Source organism: Cyrtonyx montezumae, unplaced genomic scaffold (assembly GCF_038088225.1).
Source record: "Cyrtonyx montezumae isolate F1298 unplaced genomic scaffold, pur_monq_1.0 scaffold_61, whole genome shotgun sequence".
Lineage (NCBI taxonomy): Eukaryota > Metazoa > Chordata > Aves > Galliformes > Odontophoridae > Cyrtonyx > Cyrtonyx montezumae.
In genome coordinates, this window is record NW_027072069.1 from 991,327 (window position 1) to 1,019,194 (window position 27,868).

Sequence of the window (27,868 nt, forward strand, 5' to 3'; positions counted from 1 at the left end):
GGGGCAGTGGGGGAAGTTCTGAGGTGCCCCCCCCCGCGTGGGTGGGGGCTCGCGGGGGCCGCTGTCGGGCAGAGAGCCCACGGGATGGGAGCCGGCACCGGGCACGCAGCCGACACATTCCCGGCGTTCCGCCGTGGGAGGCCGGGGATTTTCTGCACCCCCCCACCCCCCACCCCCCACCCCCATCCCGGTCCCAGCAGCTCCGACCCCCCCCGCAGCGGCCGAGCTCCGCTCCCTCGTGCCTCAGTTTCCCCCGCACACAGCAGCGGGGCCCTGGGACACCCCTCAGGGTGCCCCCCCCCCCGCCCCATAGCTCGCCAAGCTCGTGGCTATGGGGGGGTCCTGCTGCTGGGGGAGGGGGGGGGGGGTCTAACGCGGGTGGTCCTATCCCTGCCTGGAGGGGTTATGCGTGGGGGGGCGTGCCGTGGAGGTCCGGGTTTGGACGTCGCGCGTTGGGAGTGTCGTCCCGGGGGTCCCAAAGGGGAGGGGCGCGCACTGCTGCAAGGGAGCGCGCAGCGCGTGGCCGCGTCTGTACCTCTTCCTGTGTGTGTGCACGGCGGGGGGGGGGGGGAGGATCGGCCGTGCAGCAGCGTGCACGCGCCTGCGGTGTGCGCACAGCTGGGGGACTGCACAAGCGCGTGCACGCCCAGGTGGGTGCTTGCGCGGGAGTGCGCGTGTACAGGTGTACAGTGCACGGGTCTGTGCACACCCAGGTGCGTGTTCGTACGCGAGGGCGCCTGCACGGGAGCGCGCACACCCAAGTGTGTGCTTGCACAGCCATCACACGCACAGGTGTGCGCTTGCACGGTCGCGTGCACGCCGAGGGCGATGCTCGTACGGCTCGCACAGGTGCGCGCACGCAAAGGTGCGTTCGAGCTTGCGCGTGTGCTCGCACGAGAGCGTGCACGCGCAAGTATGCAGCCCCCGTGCGCACGCACACCCAAGCATACGCGTGCACGGCGGGCTGCTTGCACGGGCGCGCGCGCTTGCCAGCCACCTCCTTGCGCGCTCAGGTTTTGTGCTTGTGCGCGTGCACACCCAGGTGTGCGCGCCAGCCCACGTACCCACCCTAGCGCACGCTTCCACGCTTCCACGCCCGCTCCCTCACCCCCACCCACGCGCATGCGCACACCGCCCCCTCCGCAGGTACGGGCGGGGGAAGGTGCGGGCGCGCGGCCCCTTTAAGGGGAGTGCCCGGAAGCGCGCGCCCCTCCCGGCCCCGCCCCTCTCCATACCCCGCGCGCACCGCGGGGCGCGTCCGCACCGCACCGGGACCGCGCTGTCCCGCAGCGGGAGGGGCGGGGGGGGGTGGGGGGGGTCGGCCCGGCCATGGCGCGGCGGTGCGCGGTGCTGCTGCTGCTGATGTGCGCGGGGCTCCGCTCCGCTGCCGCCTTTAACGTGGACACCGCGTTCCCCGTGCTCAAGGAGGGCTCCGCCCCGCGCGGCTTCTTCGGTTTCTCCGTAGCGCTGCACCGGCAGAGCGAGCGGGGGGAGCGGTACCTGTACGTGGGGGGGGGTGGGGGGGGGGGAGGGTGTCTGGAGGGGTTTGATGTGGGGGGGGTATCGGTGCTTGCATGTGGAGGAGGTACTGGGGTGTGGGGGTCGGTGGATGGGGGGGCTTGGGGTGTGTTTTCTTGCACTTGGGGGGGGTTGAGGGGTGAGGTTTGGGGTTTAGGTGCATGGGGTGGGGGGGTCCGGTGCTCGGAGCTTAGGGCGGGGTGTGGGGTTGTCCTAAAATCACCTCCGCTCTCGGGGGGGGGGGGGGCTGTCTGCTCTGCTCTGTGCCTCTTTGGTGAGTTGGGGGGGGGTCCCGCTCGGCTGCGTCCCAGCAGAGTGCTGACCCGGGGTGCTGGTTGTCCCCTCATCATCACCCCTCCGTGTGCCCCCCCCCCTCCAGCGGCCGTTCCCCATTGCTCCCTATGAACGGTCTCCAAATCCCTTCTGTTGTCCCCAAATCCCCTCTGCTTCTGTCCTGGGGGGGCGCCGGATGTTCCCACGGGGACGCGGTGGTGACAGCGGCTGTCACTGTGTCCCTATAGGTTTCATACTGGGTGGGGGTTGGCTCTGTGAGCCCCCACCTTTGGGATGGGAAGCCCCAGGGGTTGTGTGCTCTGTTCCGATCCCCCCACTGCCCTTGGGGGGGGGGGCCTGGAAGTCCCCCCACCCCCCTCATCCCGTTGGTGGGGGGCATTTTTCCGTTGGGATTTTTGGGGCGGGGGGGCTGCATGCCCTGCTTCCCTGCAGAGTTTGTGTGGGGGGTGGCAATGCTATGGGGCAGGATGGGGGGGGGAAGGAAGCAGGGCGAGTTGCAGACAGGTTTGGGGAGGAATCTGTATTTTGAGCAAAATCCTCAAACCCTGAGCACCTCCCCCACAATCCTCCCCCGGGGGGGGGGGGGTGTCCCATGGTTACCTCTTGCCCCCTGCTTCTTTTTAGGGGGGGGGGAGGGGGGTACATGCAGTGGGACCCCCCACCTCCTCCTGCAGCCCTGTGGTTGCAGTGATGGCCCCCATCCCCCCCTCCCCGTACACGCACAGTGCTGCAGCCCCGTAGCGGAGGGGGGGGGGGGGGGCTCCTGCTGTGTGGCCCCCACTGCTGTGCATCGCCGGGGTGTGGGCTCCTGCCCCGCAGCCTTTGCTCAGCGCCGGCTCCAAAGGGCAGGTGCAGAGGGTGGGGACAGCAAGGGAACTCTTCCTGACCCCATCCTCCCCGTGCAATGGGGTATTTCAGATCGGGGTGCTTACACCATCCTCCCCGTCACTGGGTGAGGGTGCCCAGAGCGTGCCCCTCTTCCCCCCCCCCCCCCACCCCTTACCCTCCCATCCCCCTCTCCCCAGTCCTTAATTTGGGGACACAGCCCTATTTCCAGGTGTCCCCGTGGCTGTGGGGTGGTTGTTCCCAGCTCAGGTCTGTTTGCTCGCTGCGTGCCTGCGGCCTTATCGGTGTTAGCCAGGAGATTAGGGAGCTGCTTTGGCCAGGGAGTGACGTGGGTGCCCCCCCTCTCCCCCCCCCCCCCCCAATCACTGTGCCTCAGTTTCCCCTTTGGGGGCTGTTTCACTCCAGCTCAGGGCTCCCTGTGTGCTCCCCCCCCCTTTCCTCCCCTGCTCAGTGCCAGAGCCATATGGTTCCTCTCATATGGGAGCTGTGCTGCGGGGGGGGGGGGGCAGCACTTGGCAGGGCTGCAGTGCTTCTGGCGGGGGCTGTGCCCAGGGATGATGCTCTGGGAGCTGCCCCCCCCCCCCCTTCATGTCTGCATCAGCACACTCAGCTGCTGGGGGCTGTATGGGGAGGGGTATAAGTCCTCATTGCAAGTGTGGCAATCCTTTAGGTTTAAGGGGTGTTGAAGACAGCCCCCCCCCCCCTCCCCTTACTGACCCAGACAGACAGATTAGTTTGGGGCACAGCTCCTGCATTCCTCACCCCCCCCCCACCCCCCCCACCATTTCCCAGCCTCCCCCTCCTTGGCCATCCCTGCTCCCTCGGCTGGAAAGGCCGAGCACGAGGCCTTGGCTCAGCCCCATTGCGGCCCCCGCCTGCACTGGGACCCCCCCCCCCCTCCAACTTATTGCCTGGAGCTGTGCCACAGCTGACCCTGACCCCCCCCCCCCATCCCCAGCTCTGTGTGTGCCCTTCCAAAGTGGTCTGCTGTGGGTTACAGCACTGGAGACAGTGAGGTGGGGTGGGTGCTTTGCCCCCCCTTTCCCCCCCCCTTCAGTTTCCCAAGGTGGGGGTGTATCAGTGGTACCCCCAGGGCTCGGCAGTGACAGCATCTTCCTGCCCCCCCCCCCCCGGAGTCACCACCCAACACACTGAATCACTTCTGTGGAGGTGCCCTGTGCCCCCCCCCCTCCCCCCAAATATCCTTCCCCAAAATAGAGGCAGTGGGGCCGGAATTAGGTGCCCCCCTCTCCTTGGAGCCGAGCATCCCCATGCGCCCTCAGGTGATGTGACCCCCCTCCAGCCCTCATTTTGGGGGCTGTCCCTCAGCCAGCCAGCTCTGCCCCCCCCCCCCCCCAGCATCCCGCTGGCTCCCTGCCTGTCCCAGCGTGCCGGGGCCGGGGCCGCCTGGGGCTCCACATTCCTCCTGTGTTTGGGCTTTGAGTCAGCACACAGCCTGGGTGCGCCCGCACTGCACTGCCAGTCTGGGGGGGGGTGGAATTGGGGGGGGGGGGGGGGGGGGGGAGAAGACAGCAGCTGTGCTCCCATTGTGTGTCCCCCGTGCCACTCCCTGTCCCGGGATGTGCGGGGCTGCAGAGGACGGTGTAGCTCATTGCGTGAGTGCTTGGGGGGGGGGGAGGGGAGGGGCGGGGGGGGGGGGGTGGCACCTGTGTGCTGCTGTCACCCCCGTGCCGTCCCCACCCTCGGGGACACCGCTTCCTGCACTGGCACTGCGTGGCTGTGCCTCCTCCTCACCCATTGTCCTCAGCACTTCCCAGCGGAAGGGCTGCCCTTCCGCAGGCCCCCCCCCTTCCCCCCACCCCCCCCCCTCCCCAAAATTAGGGCTGGGTGCTGCACCCCACCCATCCCCTCCTTGCGGTGGGCTCTGATTCTGCTTTATTGCTACGGCACCTGGGGGAGCGTGTTGCATACCAATGTGCCCCCCCCCCCCCCCCTTGTGTGGCATCACTGTGACTCAGCTGTGATGCTTGAGAGCCGGGAGGGGGGCCTGACTCACCCCCCAAGTGCCCCCCCCAGGAGCTCTCCGTGGGGTGAGGGAATAATGGCAGAGGGGGGGGTTGGCACAGCCTGTGGGATGGCACACAGCTGTGATGCTTGAGAACCGGGGGGGGGGGGGAGGTGCTGAATCACCCCAAAGTGCCCCCCAGCCAGGAGCTGTCGATGGGGTGGGGGCTGATGGGAGTGTGGGGGTGGGGATGGCACACAGCTGTGGCTGAGTTTGGCGGGGGGGGGGGGGGGGGGTTGGTCTGTGCCCCTCTGGGATCTCCCAGTGCACACAAAGTGAAGCAGGGAGCATCAGGGTCAGGCGAACCCCCCCTCCCTGATCCCGCATCATTACTACCCACCCCTTTTCCTTCTGCCCCCCCCCCCCCCCCAGGCTGCTGGTGGGGGCCCCCCAGGATGAGGAGCCCCAGAACGGCACGAGGACGGGGGCTGTCTACGCCTGTCCCCTCTCCTCCTCCACAAACGACTGCGAGCGGCTCGACCTCGGGCTCAGAAGTATGTGAGCCCCCTCCCTGCACCCCCCAGGATGTGCCCCCCCCCCCCCCCCCACATCGACCTCCCCTGCCCTGGGGGGGGGGGGGGGGGTGGCGGGGGTCCTCACGCTGTGCCTTGCTCTCAAGGTGAGCCTGACAAGTTCATCATCGAGGGACATGTGGCTGGGGGTGACGGTGGCCAGCCAGCGGCAGCCGGCCGGCAGGGTGCTGGTGAGTGCACGCGCACACGGCTCCTTGCACGTCTGCACCGTGCCTGCTCACCTGTATGCACCACAGCTCCTCGCACGTACACACCGTGGCTCCTTGCACGCTTGCAGTGCAGCTCCTTGCACTTATGCACCTTGGCTTCTTGCCCCGTGGCTCCTTGCACGTGCACTGTGGCTCCTTGCACGCTTGGCTCTGCAGTTCCTTGCAGATGTGTATTGTGTCTCCTTACACACCTGCACCACAGCTCCTTGTGTGCACCACAGCTCCTTGCACACCTGCACCACGGTTCTCGGTGTGCGTGCTTCCTGTGGTGGGAAATGGGGTGAGAGCTGGGGAGGCCTCTGACTCACTGGTTCCGGGGAGGGAGGGGGTGGGGGGTGGAAAAGAGGAAGAGCTACGGTCCCCCAAGCTGGGGGAGGGGGTGCTGGGGAGGGGGGGGTGCTGGGGAGGGGGGGGGGAGGGTCACTGTGCTTGGGTGCTGGGAGGAGGGAGGGGCTATCGTGCACTGCCGCCCTTGGCTGCTGTTGCATTGAAGGGGTTGGGGGAGCTGGGCTCAAACTACAGCCCCCAGCATGCATTGCGGGTGGGAGGGGCTTGGGGGCTGCTGCAGCGGTGCATGCTGGGAGTTGTAGTCTGCAAAGACGATGGTGACAGCGCGCAGACTTTCATCTGCAAGAGCCAGGACCTCCCCCCCCCCCCCAGCTGTGGGTTGGGGGGGGGGGAACCCTCCATATTGTGCGGGTGTCCCTGCAGGCGTGTGCGCACCGTTACACCAAGGTGCTGTGGTCGGGCAGTGAGGATCAGCGCCGCATGGTCGGCCGCTGCTACGTGCGGGGGAACGACCTGAGCCTCGACCTGAACGACGAGTGGCAGACGTACCACAACGAGATGTGCAACTCCAACATGGACGCTGAGGAGACGGGCATGTGCCAGATGGGCGCCAGCGCCGGCTTCACCGCCAACATCATCTACTTCGGGGCGCCCGGGGCCTACAACTGGCAGGGTGCGTATGGGGGGCGGGGGGGGTCCGAAGCCCCCTCTGTGTGTGTGTGCGTGTGTGTGTGTGTGCCCCGGGTGGTGTTGCTGTGTGGGGTCCTGCGCGTGTGTTCTGCGGCGTGGGGTGTTGCTGTGCGCGTGTGGCTCTGCGCAGGAGTGGGAAGGTCTCGTGCAAATAAGTGTGTTCTGGTGCACCCGTGGGGGGAGGTGCACGGCCTGCTGCCTTCCTGCACTTCTGCGTGCCGTGTCAGTGCGTGAGCACGCAGGTTGTGAGCGCGTTCTGGTGCGCAGTTGCACCTCTGCGCAGTGACTGCTCGCGTCGTGGTGCACGTGCACGCTTGCACACTGGATACGGGCGTGCAAGGGCGGCTGGGGGGAGGGGGCAGGCAGCGAGCTGAGCGCCGTTGCAGGTACCAACTACATGCTGCGGCGGGAGACGTGGGACCTGCACGACTTCTACTACCCCAACGAGAGGAACGGCAACACCTACATAGGTGGGGGCAGCCCCCAGTGCTTGGAGAGGGGGGGAGGGGAGGGGGTGGTGTGCACAGGGGCTGTGGGACCCCTCCCCGGGGCTGGCAGGAGGGGGATGGGGGGGTCGGGGGGGGGGGCCTTAGGGGGATGTGGCAGCGGTGCTTTGGCCGCAGGGTATGCGGCGGAGGTGGGCAGCGGCGTGCTGCAGAAGGAGGCGGTGACGGTGGTGGCGGGGGCCCCGCGGTACCAGCACACCGGGGCCGTGTACCTGCTCCTGCAGAGGAGCGGGCTGCTGCGCGGGCCGCCAGGTCGGCTCCTACTTCGGCAGCGCCGTGGCCCTGGCGGACCTCAATAGTGATGGGTGAGAGTTGGGGGGTGTTGGGGGGGGAGGGGGAGGGGGGTGGTGGCTTGGGGTATGCTACGGTGTAGGGGGGATTCTGTGGGTCCACAGTGTGGGGGGAGACTTGGAAGTATGGGGGTCAGTCTTAGGGAGCCCCCAGCTCAAAGGGGTCTCTGTGGGTTACAGTGTGGGTGGGGGGTCAGTCTTGGGGAATCCTCAGCTCAGAGGGGTCTTTTGTGGGTCACAAAGTGGGGGGGGGTCAGTCCTTGAGGAACCCCAGCTCAGAGGGGTCTCTGTGGGTCACAGTGTTGGGTGGGGGGGGGGGTCAGTCCTAGGGAAGTCCCAGAGCAGAGGGGCTTCTGTGGGTCACAGCATAGGGAGAGTTGAGGGGGGATCAGTCCTAGGGAACCCCCAGCACAGAGGGGTCTCTGGGTCACAGCGTGGGGGTGTCAGTCTTGGGGAACCCCCAGACCTGGTAGTATTGTGGGGTTAGTTTTCGGGAGCCCTCAGATCAGGGGAGGTCTCTGTGTGTGTGTGTGTGTGGGGGAGGGGGTTGGGGGGTCAGTCCTGGGGCACCCACAGCTCAGAGCAGTCACAGTGTCAAGGAGGTTTGCAGCTTTGGGTACTGGGGGGTCTTCCAGCCTGCTTTTTTTGGGGGGGGGGAGGAGAGAGGGGTTATTTTCTTAAGGCTGGTGGGAGTTTCTCAGCTCTTCTGGGGAGGGGTCTTCTTCCCCTTGGGGTGCTGGCCTGCGTCGCAGCCCCTTGTCCCCGCAGGTGGCAGGACCTGGTGGTGGGAGCCCCCTACTACTTCAAGCGGAAGCAGGAGGTGGGGGGGGCTGTCTACGTGTACATGAATGAGGCGGGGGGCTTCCAGCCCGAGCCCAGCCTGGAGCTCACTGGGCCCAGCTACTCCCGCCTTCGGCTTTGCCATCGCCAGCATTGGGGACATCAACCAGGACGGCTTCCAGGGTGAGGGGGGGGGGGAGATAAGACCATGGGTGGGGGGTCAGCTGGGTCTGGGGGCACACTTTTGCGTTGTGGGGGGGAGTTTGGTTGGGAGGGGGACTTTGGTTTTAAGGGCTATCTCGGGTTTGGGGGTCACCATAGGTGGGAGCACTGTGGTTGGGGTGGGGGGGGGGTGTTTGAGGAGGGGCTGGGTGCAGATTGGATGGGGGGTTGGGGGGTTAAATGGGGCAAATTGGGTGTGGTGTTGGAGTTAAAGAGGGGGGGTGAGGAGATGAGGCAGCTCCCTCCCCATCCCTGTGGGGCTGACCCCTGTGCACCCTCCCCCCCCCCCCCCCCCCAGACATCGCCGTGGGGGCCCCCTTTTGAGGGGCCGGGCAAGGTGTACATCTACCACAGCAGCGCCGAAGGACTGCAGCGCACCCCCAGCCAGGTGTGAACCCCCCCCCGACCCCCCCAGCAGAAAGGTACATGGGCTGGAGACCCACTTCCATGGGGCTGACACTCACACCCCCCCCCCCCAGGTGATCAGTGGGGGCAGAGCTGGGCCCCGCCAGCATGCAGACCTTCGGGTACGCGCTGAGTGGGGGGCTGGACGTGGATGGCAAACTCCTACCCCGACCTGCTGGTGGGCAGCCTGGGCTGAGCGCGTGGTGCTGCTCCGGTACGGGGACACTGCAACCCCCCCCCCTCCCCCCCCATGGGGACAGCTCTGCTGCTGCAGTGATGCTCAGCCCCCCCCCCCCTCCACCCCCCAACCCTTCAGGCTCGCCCCGTCATCAACATCCTCGACAAAAACCTTCACCGTCACCCCCAGCAAAGTGGACCCCGCGCGTTGCACGCCCGACTCCTGGTGAGCAGCGTGCGTGGGGGGGGGGGGTCCTAGTGTTGCAGCGTGGATTCACAAGTCCACTCAGTGCCCCCACCCTCTCTGACCCCTTATTCCCCCCCCCTCACACCCATCAGCATCACTGTGGACCGTCTGCTTCGCCTACAACCAGAGCGCTGGTGACCCCCGAGTACAAGGAGAGGATCAGTGAGTGTGCACGTGGGGGTGTTGGTGCAAGGGGAGCGTGCACGGTGGGGGAGGGGGGAGGGATAAGGGGTTGGGGGAGGGTACGTGTGCATCGTTGACCTCCAATGGGTGGGGGGAATCTGTGTGTGTGCAGATGGATGGGGGGCATTGATGCGTGTGCAAAGAGTGTGTGTGTTTTTTGGGGGGGGGGGGGGGCACGTGAGCGTGCTGCACATGCATTGCTGTGCCCCCCCCCCCAGCTCTGGAGTACACCCTGGAGGCGGATAAGGGAGCGGCACCCCCCCAGGGTGAGGTTTTTGGGGACACACTCGGCCACGTTTTCGTGGCTCCTTCCCCATGCCCGACACGCGCTGCGAGAGCAAGGAGCTGCTGCTGCTGGTGAGCGCACGAGCGCGTGCACACCGTGTTGCACCAGGGGACCCAGAGCTCCGGCTGCAATTGGGGACAGTTGTGCATCGATGCTGTGGGGGGGGGTTTTGGCTGCAATTTGCCCCCCCCCCCCCCCCCGACCCTGCTGCAGGATAACATCCGTGATAAGCTGCACCCCATCGTGCTCTCCATGAACTACTCGCTGCTGGAGCAGCCCCGCAGCTTCCAGCTCGGCCCACGCTCCCTCAACGCCTTCCCTGTCCTCAACCAGGACCAGTCCCACCAGAACGAGACCAAGGTGGTACGGGAGGAGGGGGGGTGAGGATAGGGGGGGGGAGGGTGTGGGGAGGGTGTGACCGGGGTTGTCCCCATCTCAGGTGGAGTTCCAGAAGGAGTGTGGCTCTGACAACAAGTGCTACAGCAACCTGCAGCTGCAGAGCGCCTTCGTCACCGAGCAGAACCAGCCCCTGCCCAGGTGCTCTGCCCCCCCCCCTCCCCCCCCCCCAGCCCTCATCTGTGCCACACCATGAACTGGACTCAGTGGTCCCTAAGGGTTTTTTTTCCAACTTGGGATGTTGTATGATCCCGCGATGTTGGGGTTGTGCTGAGCCGTGCTCATGCTGTGCCATCCCAAATCCGTGCCACCCCATCTGTACTGTGCCAGGAGCTGATCCTTACGAACCCTTTCCAGTTTATGGGGTTCTGTGATTACACAATGCCAGGCTTGTGCTTTGCCATCCCCTACCTGTGCTGCCCTGTCCTGTTTCCCATCCCATGTTTCCATCCCTCCCCATTCTCCCTTCCCCCACCCACCCTCTGCTGTTCTACCCCATTCCCACACTGTACCCCCTCTTGGCCACAGCATTCCGATCCTGCCCCACTCTGTCCCCACAGTGTTGACCCCACACAGGCCCCACCCTGCTGAGCAATCCCCCCTCTTTCCCCCCCCCCCCCCTTCCCCACAGGTTGAACGGCACTCAGGTGCTGCACTACAGCCGGGACACACGCAAGCTGCACCTGAGCATCAACATCACCAACGTGCCCACCTCTGCTTCCAATGGGGAGGATGCCCACGAGGCTCTGCTCAACGTCACGGTGCCCAGCAGCCTCCTGCCCTCCTCTGTGCGCCCTGTGAGTGCTGTCCCCCCACCCTGTTTGGAAGGGGGGGATCTGGGGGGGGACACTGAGCCCCTTTCCTCATGCTCCCCCCATCCGTCTCTGCAGAGCGGTGCGTGCACCTTTGCGGAGACGGTGCTGTGTGAGCTGGGCAACCCCTTCAAGAGGAACCAGAGGGTGAGTGCTGCCCTGGGAGGGGGGGGGGAAGGGGGCTTTGGGGGTTGTCCTGCAGTGCCCCACACCTAAAGAGGGGGCGGTGTTGCAGGCAGAGCTGATCATCACCTTCGAGGCCATTGGCATCACGCTGGACACGCGGGAGGTGGCAGTGTGGCTGGACCTGTCCACGTGAGTTTTCAGGATGGGGGGGGGAGAGGATGGGGCAAATGGTGCTGGGGGGGGGGGGGGGGCTCTGGGGAATCCTGCTCTTGGTGGAGGGGTGTTGGTGTTGAATCCGTCAGCTGGGAGGGGCTCAGTGCAGTGGGGGTTGTGAGCAGAGTGAGGTACACAGAGGGTGGGGACATGGCTGGGTGGGGGGGGGGTGGGGTGCAACGGGATGGGGAAAGTAGCACTGGGGGGGGGGGACAGTGGGGTCTCCTGCACTTGGTGGAAACGTGTCGGTGTCCACATCCATCAGTGCTGCAGCTCCGGGGGGGGCTGGAGCCAGGTGTGTGAGCAGGATGGTGCACCCCGGGGTGGGGGGGGGGGCATCGCTGGGTGCCAGTGAGGATGGGAGGAGGGGGACATCACCTTCTGTGCTTGGGTGGAAATGCATCTAAGCACGTGTTGGTGCCCTGCAGAGGGTTGTGGGCACGATGCACACCAGGCTGGGGGGCACGGGGATGGCAGTGGGGGCTGACACAGTGCACCGCGCACAGGCAGAGCACGCAGGACGACCTGCAGCCCGTGCTGGCCCAGCTGCTGGTGGACTACAGCCTGCAGTCCTCACTGAGCGTGTGAGCACAAGCCCCCCAGCCCCCTCACCACCCCATCCCACAGCGCTGCCTCACCCACCCCCTCCCCCTGTGGACCCCTCCCTCCCCTCTTCCCCCCCCAAAAATTGTCCCCCCAGAGCCCCCACACACGTGCAGTCCCACTTCAGCGGGACGGTGCTGGGCGAGTCGGCCATGCGCAGGGAGCAGGATGTGGGCAGCCCACTGACCTTCGACTTCCAGGTGAAGGGGGGTGGGGGGGACATCGGGGGGGGGGTGACACTGGTGGGCTGGGAGGGCTCTGTCCCCCAGTGCCACCCCATGTGCTGTGCCCTACAGGTGATGACCAAGGGCGAGGCGCTGGGGACGCTGGGCACCATCGTGCTGGGCTTTGAGTGGCCCTATGAGATCCCCAATGGCAAATGGCTGCTGTACCCCACTGAGATCCTAATCAACAGCAACAGCAGCTGCCACCCCCCCGGGGGGGTCATCAACCCCCTCAACCTCACTGTGAGTGCCCACCGGGTGCGGGATACCCATACTCTGTGATGGGTTTTTTGCTCGCCCCGTGGGGCTGTGCCCACACGGATGGATTTGGGGTTTTTGCCCCACCAGCTGCTGGAGGATGGGACCCCCACCCGGCACCGACGGGAGCTGGGGGGGGGCTGAGCCCGCAGAGCCCCCCATCACCTTGGCCACAGGCAAGAAGGCAAAGTCAGAGGTGCTGCTGGTGAGTGAGTGGGGGCTGCGGGGGGGGCTGGGGCTGAATGAGGGGCTGCGGGGGGGGCTGGGGCTGCAGGAGGGGCTGCGGGGGGGGCTGGGGGGCTGTGTGTTGGGGATGCAGCTGGATGCATGTATGCTGCTGGCTGCAGCCGCTGGGAGGCAGCTGTGTGCAGAGCAGAGTGTGCGTGGAGCAGGAGGCAGAGTGCAGCTGTTTGCATGCCCTGACCGTGCCTGCAAGTGACCCCAAACTGTTGTGTGGGGGGGGGGGGGGGGTGCAGTGACCCCAAACTGTCCACACAATGGCCTCAAACTGCACATCTGTGTGTGCAATGACCCCAACCCATCACCCCACCCCCACGCATACGCTTCCTCCATATCCCAACCCCTGTTTGGGCTCTGTGGGGCCGTGTCCCCCCCCCCCCCCACACACACACACCCTGAAGACCCCCTCCCCCTCCCCCCAGAGCTGCTCCCAGGGCACTGCACGCTGCGTTTGGTTCGAGTGCCCGGTCCCCACAGCGCAGCAACCCCATCACCTTCCGTGTCCGTGCTCGGGTGTGGAACAGCACCTTCATCGAGGTCAGTGCTCCGTGGAAAGGGGGGTAGGTGTGTGTGGGGGGGGTGGGGGGGTCAGCCCTGTCCCCATGTCCCCCACGGTGCTTGCTGTCCCCAGGAGTACCACGGCTTCGACCGGGTGAAGGTGGACGGCACCGCCACGCTGTTCCTCCGCACCCACGTCCCCCACCATCAACATGAGGAACCACACGGTGCGGGTGAGTGCTGGGGGGTGGGTCTTTGGGGGGGGGGGTGTCTCCCCTCCCCTCCATCCCAACTGCTGTCCCCCCAGTTCTCGGTGGACGTGGACTCGGAGCTGACGGAGGAGCAGGCCGCCGCAGGTCGCGCTGTGGTTGGTGCTGGTGGCAGCGGCTGCGGGGCTGCTGCTGCTGGGGCTGATCATCCTGCTGCTGTGGAAGGTGAGCTGGGGTGGGGGGGGGGGAGGAAAGTGGGGTGTGGGGGACATCCTCCCCCTCCCCCTTAATTCCTCCTGCAGACAGAAAGGGTGCAGAGCTCGCAGCCTCACCGTGGGGATGCTCGGGGACAGTGAGCAGCAACAGCTCCTCCAACCTCCATCCCCAAAACCCCGCCTGGGATCGCTCCGCGGGGGTCTACCCGCGTGGGTGGAGGGGGGGGGGTCCTCAAAGGGCTCAGGGTCCCCCGAGGCGCTCTGAGCCGTGTTCCCCATCCCCCCCCCCCCCACCCCCCCCCGCAGTGCGGTTTTCTTCCGGCGGGCCAGCACCCGTGCCATGTACGAGGCCAAGGGCCAGAAGGCGGAGATGCGCATCCAGCCGTCGGAAACCGAGCGGCTGACGGACGACTACTAACGGGGTGGGGGGGGGACACACAGCCCCACTGTCCCCCACCCCCGGCGCCCGCGGCCGCCCGTCGGGGTAATGCCCCACACTCCTACGGGTGGGACGTGACGGCCTCCTCCTCTTCTTCCTCTTCTTCTTCTTCAGCCTCACCGCTCCTCCTCGCTTTCTAGGGAAGGGGGGGGTGGGTCCGGCGCAGCCCCCCCGGCGCTGCTCCCCCTCCCCCCCACCCGGGCTCTGCTCTTCACTCCGGAGCCTCTCTCCGCCGTCTCCGCTCCCCACGCTCATCCATCCCCCCCCCCCCCCAACCCACAACCACCACTACCGCTGTATTTATTTTCACTCCCCCACCCCCCCCCCCCCCCCTTTACCCCGCAGTGTGACTTCTTCCAGCGGACGCGCTATTACCGGGTGATGCCGAAGTACCACGCGGTGCGGATCCGGCAGGAGCAGCGCTGCCCGCCCGCCGGCCCCCGGCGCAAGAAACACTGGGTGACGAGCTGGCAGCAGCCAGACAAGTACTACTGACCCCCCCCCCCCCCCCCCCCCTCCTCTCCCCTCCCCCCTCCCCTCCCCTCCCCCCCTTCGCCATCCCCGCGATGGGATGCGGTGTGACTTTGCCCGGGCACAGCATCGCCCCTTCCCCGCGGCTCGCGTGCTCCTCGCACGCCCCTGTGCCTCTTGCACGCTTGGGGGTGGGGGGGAGCCTCATGTTTTGCCCCCCCGCCCCCATTCGGTCCACCTGAGTGCCTTTCTCGTGGTCCCTGTGCTGACGCTCTCCCTCCTCCTGGCGGTGGATCCCCGCGGTGGGACATGTTGTTGCACGTGGGGACACGTTCTTGCACACGGGGACACGCTTCTTGCCCCCACCCCCCAGTGCACTGCCCCCCTCCCCCACCTTCACCCGTGCGCTGGGTTTGGGGCTCCCCCCAGCTTTGTGCTTCTGGGGGACTCGTGCCTTTCTCCCCTGCTTCCTCCTCCTCCTCATCCTGCACCTTCAGCCCTTGCTGCGGGGGGGGGGGGGGGGGTGCAGAATGAGAGCTTGTCGTTTCACACCCTCCCCCCCCAATCAGCAGCTGCAGCCCCTATGGGGGCTCTGGGGGCTGTCCCCCCCCCCCCCCCCCCAGCCCCTCCCCCATGCACACAGCTCTGGGGGTTAAATTATTCCATGTCTCTCTGTGCGTTTTGGTGTCAAGCCCCAGAGCAGAATCGGTACTGGGGTTTGGGGAGGGGTCTGTGTCGTTCCCCCCCCCCCACCACCCATGCTCACCCCCGTTTGCTGGGGCCCCAATAAAGCCTCGCTCTGGGATTTGTAACCTGTCTTCTGTCTCATGTCTGCCGGGGGGTGGGGGTAAAAAAAAAAAGGATGGGGGGGGTGGAATTTGTTGTGTGGGAAGGGCAGGAGGTACCCCAAAAACGCAGAGGATACCCCAGAAGGGGAAAGGGTACACCAAAAGGGGGTGAGGGGGAGAAATACCCCACAGGAGGAAAATGCCCCGGGTGGGCAGTGACAGCAGGAGAGCTGCTTCTCTGTGCGTGGGGGCAGAACCCCACCCCCGTGGGTGTAGGATTGAGGAGAACCGGGGCGGCTTACACCGTGAGAAAGGGCGGCGGGAGCGCGACGGGCACGAAGGGGTTAACGAGAAGGGGCGTGGCCAGACTAGGGGGGCGTGTCGAACGCGAGCCACATGGGCGGGGCCGGCAGGAGAGTTGGCTCTGATTGGCGGACGGGCGCTGGTTGGCAGGGCGGGGTGAAAGGGGGGGCGGGTTGTTTACGCGCGGCCGTTGGGGCGTGGCCTGGGGGCGCGGGGTCGGGGGGCGCGGGCGCGGGGTCGGGGGCGCGGAGCGGCCATGCGGCTGCTGCGCTGCCTGCGGAAGCGGGCGGCCCTGGCCGGGGTGCCCACCTACATTGAGCACTTCAGCAAGTTCTCGCCATCGCCCCTTTCCATGAAGCAGTTCCTGGACTTTGGTGAGCACCGCCCCTCTTTTTTCCCCCTCCACCCCCCCCCGTTGGTTACGGCCCCCCCTCCCGGGGTACTGCAGCCCCCCCCCCCCTCCCCCGTCAGGTTGATGTAGCCGTGTCCGTACCCCTCTGCCGGTAAACAGCTGGGCCGGGGTGGGGCGGTGATTAACACGCCCCCCGTAATTGGCACGCCCCCCCCCCCCATACTGTCACCATGCCGACGTCGGGAAACACCGGAGGTGGATGGGGATGCCCCCAGCTTGGACTGCTCCCCCCCCGCCCCCCCCCCCCTCGTGTTTTGTCTGTCGCAGTATGGGGCGCAAAACCTGGTGTTAATTTTTGGGAGCCCCTCCCTGCTCAGTTCGGGATTAAACACTCCCCCCCGCCCCCCCCCCCCCCGCTTTTCCGTGAGTATTTGGGCTGCGGGCTCTGCCCTGCCAGCACCTCCTGGGGGAGGGGGGGGTCTGATCCTTCCGATCTCCCATGATCCACATGTAAACCCCTCCCCCAGGGCCGTTCCCACCCTGGGGGACCCCAGGTGACCCCGGCGAGGTGACAGCATCCCGCGGAGCTCTGCTGTCACCGCTGTCCCGCGGTGACAATGTCACCATCCCACCCCCCCCCCCCCCGGCGCGGTTAAGGTCAGGGCTATATTTACCCGCGTGTCACCACTGCTGTGGTTGGCAGTGGGGGTCCCTCTCCTCGTTCTGCCCCCATCCCCCCTCCCCGTGTCCCCCTGGGCTGTAGTGCTGTCCCCATTCCCTGGGGTCTGTCCCTGTGCCACCCCTCGGTTGGGGACAGCATGTCGGTGCAGTGAACCCTGCTCTGATGGCACCCTATGTTCTCAGTGCCTATGATAAGGGGGACACTGGTTATACTGGGCTGTACTGGTCACGCTCCTGGCAAGCTGCCTTCAGTGCTCCCAATACTGGAGAAGAACATGTAGGTTTGGGGCGGGGGGGGGGAGAGGGGGGAGAAGGGGGTCATCCAGCTATGGGGTTGGGGCTGACCCCCTGCTGCCCCCCTCCCCCATCCTCCTCCTCCCAGGCTCCAGCAATGCCTGCGAGAAGACGTCCTTCGCCTTCCTGCGGCAGGAGCTGCCCGTGCGCCTCTCCAACATCATGAAGGAGATCAACCTGCTCCCCGACCGTGTGCTGCACACCCCCTCCGTGCAGCTGGTGCAGAGCTGGTGAGCAGGGAGCGTGGGGCATCACCCCCCAACCCCCCCCCCCCCCCCCCACCACCACCACTGCCAGCTCTGTGCGTCCCGCTGCCGCCACACGGCTTGTCACCCTGCTCCCATCATTGCCACCTGCGTGGGTCGTGGGGTGTGGGGGGTCGTGGGTCTGGGGGGTGTGCAGGGACAGGACAGAGGCATCCTGCAGAGCAGCACCCATCTCTCATCCTGGGGGGGTCCTCCTCTCCCTGATGTCCCTTTGTCACTCGGTGGTGGTGGTGGGGGGGGGGGGGGGCTGTGTTGGCAGGGTGGGGGGCAGACTCTGGGTGTCCCTTTAAGGGCGGTGCTGGCAGCCTGGCCCTGCTCCCGGCTGCCACGTGATGAGTTGTTTGTGTCCTCGGGTCTCGTGCCAGCGCTGCCAGTGGCAGTGGGGTGGGGGCTGGGGGGGCAGCACTGCCCCTCTGTCAAAGCAGAGGAGGGGGGGACGTTGTTTTGGCCTCCTGGGGTCACGCTGGAGGAGCTGTGCCTCCATTGTCCCCATGGTCACTGTGCCGTGGGGTGGGGGGACAAGTATGCACCCCCTCCCCGTAAGCATAAGGTGGTTATGTAAGGGGTGTGGGGGGGTCCACTGAGCCCTTCGCTCTGTGTGGGTGTCCCCTCCGTTTGGGGTGACCTTGGGGTGTCCGTCTCCTCCCCCAGGTACGTGCAGAGCCTGCTGGACATCATGGAGTTCCTAGACAAGGACCCTGAGGACCAGGCCACGCTGGGGCAGTGAGTGTGTGTGTGTGTGTGGGGGGGGGGGGTGACCACGTTGTGACACCCCTACTACACCCCCCCCTCCCCCCCCTTCCCCTCAGTGCCACCTCTGTCACCACAACCCCCGCTTCCCCGTGCCACCTTTGGGGAAACCCAGCCCAGATCGCACCCCCCCCTCCTCCCCAATCGCATCCCACCCCCCCCAGGTTCACCAACGCTTTGGTCACCATCCGCAACCGCCACAACGACGTGGTGCCCACCATGGCACAGGGCATCATCGAGTACAAGGACACCTACGGGGACGACCCGGTGTCCAACCAGAACATCCAATACTTCCTCGACCGCTTCTACCTGAGCCGGATCTCCATCCGTATGCTCATCAACCAGCACAGTGAGTCCTGGGGTGTCCCCTCCCCCCCCGGCAGCCTCCATTGTTGTTCCCCTCCCCCCCCCAGGTTGTGCTCTACCAGCACTGGGCATCCCTGAAGTCCCCAGTGGTCCTGAGTGTCCCATTCCCCCCCCCCCCCCCCAGTGTTCCCATCAGCTCTGGGTGACCCAGTCCTTCTCTGGGTCCCCTTGTCAGCCCTGAGCATCTCTGGTCTCCCCCAGTGTCCCCCCCAAACCCCAGATATCTCCCTCAGGACCTGAGTGTCCCCACCAGCCCCAGACACATCCTGACCCAGGGGTGCCCAAGCATTCTGCTGCACCCCCAGGGTGTACCCCCCCACACCCCCATGTGTACCCCCCCTCACCCCCACGTGTCCCTAGCCATGCCCCCAGCCCCTGCACGTATCCCTGTCCTGCCCCCCATCCCCCCCCCCATCACCATAAAGCCCCTCTTTGGGAACAGATGTTTGCAGGGTGGGGCAGATCTGGGGAGGTCCTGCAGGGATTATATGTGGGCTTCCTTCCCCCCCCCCCCCCCCCCAAAACCCCTCGTGTCCCCCCAGCACTGCTCTTTGACGGCAGCACCAACCCAGCACATCCCAAACACATCGGGAGCATCGACCCCCACTGCAACGTGGCCGGCGTGGTGAAAGGTGTGTGGGGCAGGAGGGGAGGGGGGCAGGATGGAGGATTGGGGCTGGGGGAGGGGGAGGGGGGGCTTTCCAGGATCTGTTGCCCCCACTGATCTCCCTGCTATGGGATCTTCCCATCTGGGAGCCATCCGTGTCACGAGTTGGGTCATCCCTCAGCCTTGCTGTGTTTTTAGGGTCGAAAAATGTGAAATGTTTGGGGAGAGTGGGGGGGAGGAGGGGGGGGGGATGCAAAAAATGAGTCCCCCATCTCTCAAACCTCCCTGTGCCCACCCCTCTGCGCTGCCCTCTGCAGATGCCTACAACATGGCCAAGCTGCTGTGTGACAAATACTACATGGCCTCCCCTGACCTGGAGATCGAGGAGGTGAATGGTGAGGGGGAAGGGGGGGGAGGGGCAGAATTGGGAAGAGGGGGGCGGGGGGGGGGGTGTGGGGAGGATTTTAGGGTGTCTCTTATGGGGTTGGGGGTAGGATGGTGAGGCCTCTCTGTGCCCTGCAGGCAGCAGTGCCCAGCAGCCCATCAGCATCGTCTACGTCCCCTCGCACCTCTACCATATGCTGTTCGAGCTCTTCAAGGTAGAGCTGTGCTGCCAGCAGAATTGGGGGGGGGGGGGGGTCGGGGGGGGGGGTGGGATGTCTATGGTGGTGGGATATCCAGTGATGTCCTAAGGGGTGTCTGGATGTTGTGTGGTGGGGGAAGGGGGTGTCTGGGGGGGGGGGGGGAATCCAGTGCGTGTTTGGGGAGATGTGCAGTGGGGTGTCCTGGGTGGTGTCCAGGGGGGTGTCCAATAGGATATCTTGGGGGGGTGTCTGGGGGGTGTCCAGATGTCCAGCAGGTGTCTGGGGGGGGGGCGTCTGATGGGCATCCGGGGATGTCCTGTGGGCTGTCTGGGTGGGTGTCCTGATGGGTGTCTAATTGAGTGCCTAAGGGTGTCCTGCAGGGTGTCTGGGGGGGTGTCAGATAGATGTCTATGGTATGGGTTTCCTGTGGTTGGGGGGGTCTCCAGGGGGGTCCCTAAAGCCCCCCTCCCCACAGAACGCCATGAGAGCCACCGTGGAGAGCCACGAGAACAGCCCTCAGCTGCCGGCCATCCGAGTGTTGGTGGCCCTGGGACAGGAGGACCTCTCCATCAGGGTATGTGCAGGGGACACCCCCCCTTTCCCCCCCCCCCGCCCCCCCCCCAGCCTTCCTTCACCCCAGCTTGTCGCACGGGGCTCGTTGTCACCGCGTGTCACCTCCCGCAGATGAGTGACCGGGGTATGGGTGTCCCCCTGCGTAAGATCGAGCGTCTCTTCAGCTACATGTACTCCACCGCACCCGCCCCACAGCTCGGGGTGGGGGGGGCCCCCATGATCGGTGCCCCCCTGGTAGGTGACCTGGTGTGCTGCTGGGGGGGGGGGGGGGCGGGGTATGGTATCTGGGATGTGGCACGGGGAGATTTGGGGGAGGTGTGGTGACATCTGGGGGCACTTGGAGTGGCACTGGGGACATTTGGGGGCACATGGGAGGTGACACTGTAGTTATTTGGGGTCACTCGGTATTGTGGGGACATTTGGGGACATGGGAGGTGGCACAGGGGGGGACATTTGGGGGTGCCTGGGGCGGTGTGGGCAGGTTCATTTTGGGGCACTTTGCTGTGTCGTGGTGGGGTTTGGGGTCAATTGGGATTACATGGGGGCATTTTGGAGGCGACGTGGTGTGATTTGGGGTCAGCATGGTGAAGTTTTGGGGTTATGTGAGGTATTTGGGGTTGGTGTGGTGAGGGTTTTGGGGTTACATGGGAATATTTTGGGTCACCGTGGTGAGGCTTTGGGGTTATGTGGGGGTATTTGGGGTCACCGTGGTGAGGCTTTGGGGTTATGTGGGGGTATTTGGGGTCACCGTGGTGAGGCTTTGGGGTCACGTGGGGGTATTTGGGGTTGGTACAGTGAGGGGTTGGTACAGTGAGGTTTTGGGGTTACGTGGGGTATTTGGGGTTGGTACAGTGAGGTTTTGGGGTTACGTGGGGGTATTTGGGGTTGGTACAGTGAGGTTTTGGGGTTACGTGGGGTATTTGGGGTCACCATGGTGAGGCTTTGGGGTTACATGGGGTATTTGGGGGGTGTAGGGTCAGCTGGGTGACAGTGAGGCCAACACGGGGTTATTCTGGGATGCCACGTGGACCCTTAGGGCTGACATGGGTCCATCTCGGGGTGCATGGGGACAGCACGGTGACCTCGGGGGACGTGGCACAGGGGTGGACAGCACGGTGACCTCGGGGGACGTGGCACAGGGGTGGCACACAGACAGCTGCATGCGTGCGGTGGCACCGCGGGGGGGGGGGGGGGGGGGGGGGCAGTTTGGGTGCTGACCCCATAACCTCACCCCACAGGCCGGCTTCGGGTACGGCCTGCCCATCTCCCGCCTGTACGCCAAGTACTTCCAGGGTGACCTGCAGCTCTTCTCCATGGAGGGCTTCGGGACCGATGCCGTCATCTACCTGAAGGTGGGGGCCACCCCGATGCTCCCCCCCCCCCCTCCCCCTCCCCCTCTTCGTTCTGCGGGACCCCTGTGGGGTCTCACCTCTCTCCCCTGCGTCCCGTAGGCGCTCTCCACGGACTCGGTGGAGCGGTTGCCGGTGTACAACAAGTCGGCGTGGCGGCACTACCAGGCCAGCCAGGAGGCCGGGGACTGGTGCGTGCCCAGCACCGAACCCAAGAACACCTCCACCTACCGCGTGCCCTAGGGTGGGGGGCACCGCCGGGACCCCCACCGCGATAGCACTTGGGTATGGGGCCTAGGGGTAGGGGAAGGGAGGGCTGCCCCCCCACCCCCCCCCCCCCACCCCCAACCAGTTTGAGCAGCAGCACTTTGTGCCCCCCCCCCCCCCCTCCCCACTTCCAGCTGTGGCTGTGGGAGGGGTACCCTCCCCCCCCCCCCCCCCCAACTCCTTGCATTGCACTACTGAGCTGTCCTCCCCCGTGTGTGCCCCCTGCAAGGGGTCAACCCCCCCCCCCCCGGCATGCCCCGACCTGCTAGGGAATCCGTCCCCTCTCCCCCCGATGCTGACAGTAAATTGGGTGTTGACTGAGCGCCTGTTGTGGCTTTTTGGGACCTCACCCCCCCCCGCTTTGTGTCTTCCCCATGACAAGGTCCTGTCTCCTGCTCCGTGCCTCAGTTTCCCCACCCTGCGGTCCCCCTGGGTTTAGTGGTGTCGTGTGGTGGCACCTGGGGGTGATGGTGACCAGGGGCCAGGTTTGGGGGCAGGAGCTGCTTTTTGCATCCCCCTCAATTCCAGCACAGAGCCCCCCCCACCCCTCCTCGCCCCACCAGTCAGGCTCACACTGGTTGCACTGCTTTGCACTGGCCCTTTGAGACCCTTTTATTTCCTGGGGGGTGTCCCGTGCCGCCAGCGGGCCGGGGGCTGAAGAGAGGGGGGGTCAGCATTTGCTTACCACACCCCAACTGGGGATGTGTGTGTCTGGGGGGGTGGGGGAGGTCAGGCCATGCACTGTCCTCGGTTGGTGCCACACCACACCAGGGGCTGAGGGGTGGACGAGGGGTGGCAGTGACCCCCCCTGACCCCTTGGGGTGGGGGGGAGCTTAGGGTTGGAAGGGGGGTGGGGAAGAATGAGATGAAGGGGGAGGGCATCCAACGTGCTGTTTGCATCCGGAATAGGGGCCCGTGGGGGGAGGGCCGTTCTGTGCCTGTGGTGTGCAGGGGTGCAGGCGGGGGGGGTGGGGGGGGGACACCCGTGTCACTCTGTGCCCATCTCAGCCTGGCACCGCGGTCCCTTGACCATGGTGTGTCCCATGCCAGGGCCAGATGCCCCCTGGGAGGGGGTGGCTGTGGGCAAGGGAAGGGGTCTGGGGGCTCTCTTGCCCCACCCCCCCATTCCCTCCTAGCTCCGCCGCTGCTCCTGGTCCCTCTTCTTCTGCTTCTCCCGCTGCTTCTCCGCCTTCTCCTGGGCTTTGCGTTCCTTCTCCACTGCCAGGCTCAGCTCCTTCAGCTTACGCTTGATCACGGCACGGTCCTGAGAGCTGCCCACACCCAGCGCCTGCCACACGGCCCCCCCAGCTCAGCGTTGGGGTCTGGGCCCCCTGCCCCGTGCACCAGCCCCACAAGAGGTCTAGAAGCCGGGCCGTTGTGCTTCCTGAAACCCATCCCGCCTTCTGCCCCATGGAGCAGCTTGTTGGGGTGTGTAGGACTGGTGGTCCTTTGAGCGCAACGATGTACCTAGGGCCTACCCACAGCTGTCCCATGGAGAAGGCTGTTGGGGTACCTAGAACTTGTTGTCCTTGGGTGAGCCCATTGGTGAACCTAGAACGTGCCCCATGGAGCTGCCCGTTGGGTTATCTAGCACCAGTTGCCTTCTGCATCCATTGGGTTACCTAGAACCTGCTCCGACCTCCTGCCCCATGGAGCTGCCTGTTGTGGTACTTAGACCCCAACTAAACCTGCCCCATCAAAGCAGCCCATTAAGGGATCTAGAACCTGCTCAGTCATCCTGTCCCATAGAGTCACTTGTTGGGTTACCTAGGGCCTGTTATCTTCTAATGAGTCGGTTGTGGTACCTAGAACCCGCACAGACACCCTACCCCATGGAGCACCCTGTTGGCATGCCTAGGAGCTCTTGCCTCATGCCTGAGCCTATCAGCACCCCTACAAACCCCCCCCCCCAGAGGTGCGGGCACCCGCTCACCTTGAGCTTGGCCCCATCGAGGTGCAGAAGCCGGGGGCCATCGATGCCATGGGCTGAGAACTCCTCCACGTACTGCTCCAGGCTGAGGCTCTCCAGCCACTGCCCGACCTGGTGGCACGTCCAGCCCATGGCCGCGCCGGGGGGCTCGTCCAGGAACTGGGTGCAGGATTCAGATGTTAGCGAGGGACGCGTGGCCCTGAGGATGACTTCCAAGCACGTGCCCCCACCCCTGGGCCTCACCTCGTCCGAGGACTGTGACAGTGTGTGGTAGGGGTAGGAGCACTTGGTGGCAGCGGGGCCGGGCAGGCGCGGGCTGGAGCTGGGAGGTGGGGAGTCCTCACTCAGCGTCGAGTCCTAGGGCAGAGGGAAGAGCAAGGGCTGGGCCCCCAGAGCAGCATGCAGCCCCCCCCCCAGCCCCCTTCCTGCGGGACTCGGACATCCCAGGTGGCCACCAGACCCCTGGGGCTTTGGCACCCCAGTACTTATCTCCACCCAACAGAGCTCTGTTTCCCTTTCCTCCAGAAATCCCATCCTCTGCTGTTTCCATCCTCCCCCCATAGGTGTCATGACTCTGCAGGGCTCTGATCCCCTCCCCTAGAGTTAGCTTTACCCTATAGGTCTTTGATTCCCCCCTTTGCTATAGCAATCTTGACCCCATGGAGCTTTGATTCCCCCCTTTCCCATAACTTTCTTTACTGTACAGCGCTTTGAACTTCTCCCCCATGGCTATTTTGGCCCTTTGGGTCTTGGTCCCTATAGCAACCCAAACCCAAGGGGCTTTGACCTCTTTCCCTATAACTACGTCACCCACAGGGGCACTGAGCTCATTCTCTGCAGGATCCCAGCTCCATAAGGGTCCCGTGTCCCCTCCCCTATAACCACCCCCCCAGTGGAGATCGGAGACCCCTGGCACTGACCTGGGAGGCAGATTTGGCGGGGCTGAACCCCTCGTGCCGGGGGGAGCCGGTGGGTGATGCAGAGCCGGGGGAGGCTGAGCCCCTGGCAGCATCTGAGAACCAGGAGAAGGGCAGGAAGGGTGACCCCGAGGGGCGGCCGGGACCTTCTGACACCTCCCTGGGGACATAGCCATGTTAGGGTCCCGGGGCCGCCCCCCTGTGCTGCACAGGGCCTGGCAGCCCCCTGTGTGGGGTGGGGGTCCTGACCTGCTGCCCATGGACAGGCGGTTGCTGCCCTTCTCCTTGCGGCTCTTGCTGGAGGATGCCCGGCGCAGGGTGACCCTGTGTGGGAGAGGGCTGCTCTCACAGACAGCTGAGTTCCCTGCAGCCCCCAGCCTGACCTCCCACCCTCCATCCATCCATCCATCCATCTGCAGAGACCCTCCCCATCCATCCATCCATCCATGTAGAGATCCTGCCCATCCATCCATCCCTCCCTCCATCCCTCCTTCCATCTTCACACCTCCTCCTTCCATCCATTTTCAGAGACACCCATCTATCCTCCAAGACCCATCCGTCCCCCCCCCCACACCTCTATGGAGACCCCTCCTCTCCGTTCCCACCGCCATTCCTTCATCCCTCCCCCACTTTCGATCTCACCCCAAATCCAGGAACTTTCTCCGTGTCTTCTTATCCAGCCCCACAGTGGGGCTGGCCGGCTCGGGGGGGCTCATGTCCCTGCTGTCATCTGTGGGATGAGAAGGACGGGGTGTCACCCCATGTCCCCCCCACACCGGGATGTGGGCAGAGGGCTGGGGAGGGGGGGGGGGGGTCTCACCTTCACTGTGGCGCTGGGGCCACGCATCGCGGCGGGCGAAGCCGGGCGAGCTGTCGGAGCTGGGGCAGGACTTGGGCGAGGGGGTGCCCGCCAGCCCCTCCTGGGACGAGGCGTTGGTGAGGGGTCGGTAGCGGCCGAGGGACGGCGAGGGAGCCGGGGGGGGGTCCCCCAGCACCCTGCAAACCGCCCCCGCCTCGAAGGAGAACTCGGAGCGCGAGGAGGGCGAGGGGGCCAGGAGCAGCGGCGCGGCGGGGGGCGAGCAGCCGGGGGCTGCGGGGCTGCCCTCAGCTCCCTGGGTGGGGGCACAGGGCAGGGTGGTGGGAGGAGGGGGGTGGGGGGGGGGTGTCCATCCCCCATCACATCCCCCCCTCCGGCGGCCTCCAAGCCCAGTCCCCCATTCCCATGAGTTATCTCCTTCCTCCCGCTCTCCCCTTCCCCAAGATGATTCTTTGGGGTGCGGGGTGTGTCCCCCCCCCGGCTCTCACCGCCGCCTCCAGCCCCTCCTCGCCCTCGGTGGAGCTGGCGCTGTCTCGCAGGCGGGAGCGCGAGGGCCGGTGCCGCCGGCTCTTGGCTAGCAGGCGGGCGCGCGCCTTCTGCAAGCTGCTGTCCAAGCGAGGCGTCTCTGGAACCACAGCGGTAAAATCTGGGGGTGAAAGAGAGACCGGGGCAGAGAGAGAGAGACGGATGGACAGAGGGGGGGGATGGGGGATGGGGTGGGTGGGGAGGGAGGGGTGGAGGGATCGGGAGTGGTGTGGATGGGTAGAGGTGGAATGGAGGGATGGGGTTGGAGGGGTGCAGGTGTAGGGATGGGTAGAGATGGATGGGTAGGGGTGGATGGAGGGATGGGGAGTGGTAGGGATGAGGAGGGATGGAATGGAGGGATGAATGGAGAGATGGAGGGATGGGGATTGGTGGGAATGGGTAGGGACGGGTGGGGATGGAGGGATGGGGATGGAGGGATGGACAGATGGATGAATGAATGGATGGGGATGGATGGAGATGGGTGGATGGATGGATAAATGAATAGATGGAGGATGTTCGGTGGGGTTGGGTGGGGATGGATAGGTGTGGGTGGATGAGGATTGGTGAGGTTGGATGGGGAAGGGTGGATGGACGGATGGATGGATGGGTGGGGATGGGTGGGTAGGAAATAGGAGATAGAGATGGGTGGGGAAGGACAGAGAGATTGTGGAGGGAGGGAGGGATGGATAAGGTCAGGTTAGGACATGGAATGGGACAGCCGTGGAGGGGCAGATGGGCAGGCAATCAGGAAGAGAACAGCCCAGTGCAGAAGGGACAGAGGAACAGCAGGGCATGGGGGTAGGGCAGGAATCAGAGGATGGACAGGATCCCAGTGGGAAGGGCAACAGGGGAGGGGAGTGTTGGGGACACGGGTGGGTGGGGCACCGCGGTGGGGTGGGACAGGGGAAGGAGGGACAGAGAGAAGTGTTGAAAGAAACGCCCGGTGCGTGCGGCACAGGGAGCAGAGCTGGGGGTGTCCCCGACAACTGAGCATCCCCCGGGTGACTCCTGGACACACATGTGCATAGGGTCACCCCGTGGTGGGGGGGTAAGGGGGCTGCGTGCCGCCCTGCTGTGCCCCGACCCCCCGCGTGGCTCTGTGCCATGTCCCCTGGTGCGTCCCCGTCCCCACACGTCCCACATACGTCCCCGTGTCATTGTCTGCACGGATCCTGAGCACATCCCTGTGCCCATCAATGTGTCTTTGTGCCTCCTTACATCCCCACGTCCCCCTGCCCTATGTGTCCCCACGTCTCTGTCCTGCATGAATTCTTACACCCATCCCAAGGTGTCCATGTGCCCCACGTCCCTCTGCCCCACACACATCTCCACCCCCCTGCTGCCCTATGGGCCCCATGCGTGTGCCCCCGTCCCAGTGCCCACGCCCACTCTGTCCCCACAAGCTGACCCCCCGCTGGCAGGCAGGAGGACACCAAGAGGGCCTGGGGGGGCCGTGGGGGGACAGCCCCCATCACTGGAGTGCTGCACCCCACAGCCCCCAGGGAACTCACCGAAAACCTCATCTGCATCCTGCAGCTTGGAGACCGACATGGTGGGACCGGGCTGGGGGGGACAGGCAGGGACCGGAGTGGGGGTGGGGGTTGATAATGATGTCAGTATTTATGTACCAGTCAGGAAAGGGTTAAATCCCCCAATGTTTGGGGGATGTCTCAGCGGGGGGGGGGGCTCCTAATGGTGGCATCGGGGAGGGGAGAGGGGGGGATGGATGCGAACCCGGCTCCTCCCTACCCCCGGGGGAGGCCAATGCTTGAGGAGGGGGGGGAGGGGGGCGGGGGGGAATGCTCGGTGGGAGTAGGGGTGTACCGGGGATGGGGCGTACCGGGGATGGGGTGTACCGGGGATGCTCTATAGGGATGGGCCCTCCCGGGGGTTACGCCCTGCTCCCCTCCCCACTCACCCGCGCTCCTCGGGCATCCTGGGCGCTTCGCCCCCCCCCCCCCGCCGGGTCGGGGCCGAACCGGGCCGAGCTGGGCCGGGTCGGGGACGTTGGGAATCGGGCGGACCGGGCCGAGCAGAGCGGCGGGCGCTGCGGAGCGGGGCCACCCCGCCGGGCCGGGGGCCGCGGGGGGGGGGGGGCGGGGAGCGGGGGGGGAGATGGTGCGGGGGGAGGACAGGAACCCGGAAGCGGCCGTGGAGGTGGGGGGGGCGGGGGGGCTGGGTGGGTGGGGGGAGGGGAAAGGTGGGGGCAGGGATCCGCCGCCCCGCCCCGCCCCTCCCTGTCCGGTGCGGTGCTCGTGGTGCTGAACGGACAGCGCCCGGCACCGCCGCGGGCAC

The 27,868-nt window shown here is 65.8% G+C and overlaps 3 protein-coding genes across 4 annotated transcripts; 2 read left to right on the top strand and 1 right to left on the bottom strand.

Annotated features, from left to right (window-relative positions):
- The first annotated feature begins 1,329 nt into the window (after positions 1 to 1,329).
- Positions 1,330 to 13,752, top strand: ITGA3 (integrin subunit alpha 3). Its single transcript, XM_065749973.1, is given in 40 exon segments — positions 1,330 to 1,502; positions 5,057 to 5,178; positions 5,304 to 5,329; positions 5,331 to 5,387; positions 6,138 to 6,387; positions 6,791 to 6,874; positions 7,028 to 7,142; positions 7,144 to 7,215; positions 7,969 to 8,107; positions 8,109 to 8,163; positions 8,501 to 8,517; positions 8,519 to 8,592; positions 8,682 to 8,760; positions 8,762 to 8,798; positions 8,892 to 8,950; positions 8,952 to 9,010; positions 9,124 to 9,136; positions 9,138 to 9,170; positions 9,172 to 9,193; positions 9,433 to 9,458; positions 9,460 to 9,510; positions 9,512 to 9,571; positions 9,714 to 9,860; positions 9,940 to 10,037; positions 10,528 to 10,693; positions 10,787 to 10,855; positions 10,944 to 11,023; positions 11,554 to 11,631; positions 11,748 to 11,850; positions 11,947 to 12,132; positions 12,232 to 12,273; positions 12,275 to 12,337; positions 12,795 to 12,851; positions 12,853 to 12,909; positions 13,004 to 13,069; positions 13,071 to 13,103; positions 13,178 to 13,213; positions 13,215 to 13,304; positions 13,601 to 13,606; positions 13,608 to 13,752. Coding segments are annotated over 40 exon segments (3,105 nt in total). The 3' UTR covers positions 13,713 to 13,752.
- A 1,796-nt stretch (positions 13,753 to 15,548) lies between these two features.
- Positions 15,549 to 21,425, top strand: PDK2 (pyruvate dehydrogenase kinase 2). The gene is made up of 11 exons (XM_065749968.1): positions 15,549 to 15,669; positions 16,711 to 16,852; positions 17,540 to 17,611; positions 17,803 to 17,987; positions 18,547 to 18,636; positions 18,929 to 19,006; positions 19,134 to 19,210; positions 19,671 to 19,769; positions 19,880 to 20,002; positions 21,007 to 21,120; positions 21,220 to 21,425. The coding sequence occupies exons 1-11, from the start codon at positions 15,552 to 15,554 to the stop codon at positions 21,358 to 21,360; spliced, it is 1,239 nt and encodes a 412-aa protein (XP_065606040.1). The 5' UTR covers positions 15,549 to 15,551; the 3' UTR covers positions 21,361 to 21,425.
- Positions 21,426 to 22,008: 583 nt separating this feature from the next.
- On the bottom strand, positions 22,009 to 27,585 carry SAMD14 (sterile alpha motif domain containing 14). Of its 2 annotated transcripts, none has more exons than XM_065749971.1 (10): positions 27,492 to 27,585; positions 27,085 to 27,136; positions 25,537 to 25,694; positions 25,052 to 25,151; positions 24,874 to 24,961; positions 24,481 to 24,555; positions 24,235 to 24,391; positions 23,558 to 23,671; positions 23,318 to 23,473; positions 22,009 to 22,672 (listed from the first exon to the last, which is right to left on the bottom strand). In XM_065749971.1, the coding sequence occupies exons 2-10, from the start codon at positions 27,122 to 27,124 to the stop codon at positions 22,517 to 22,519; spliced, it is 1,044 nt and encodes a 347-aa protein (XP_065606043.1). In that variant the 5' UTR covers positions 27,125 to 27,136; positions 27,492 to 27,585; the 3' UTR covers positions 22,009 to 22,516. The 2 variants fall into 2 exon arrangements, with proteins under 2 accessions (XP_065606043.1, XP_065606041.1); XM_065749969.1 differs by having other exon boundaries at positions 25,052 to 25,343.
- Between the last annotated feature and the right edge of the window lie 283 nt (positions 27,586 to 27,868).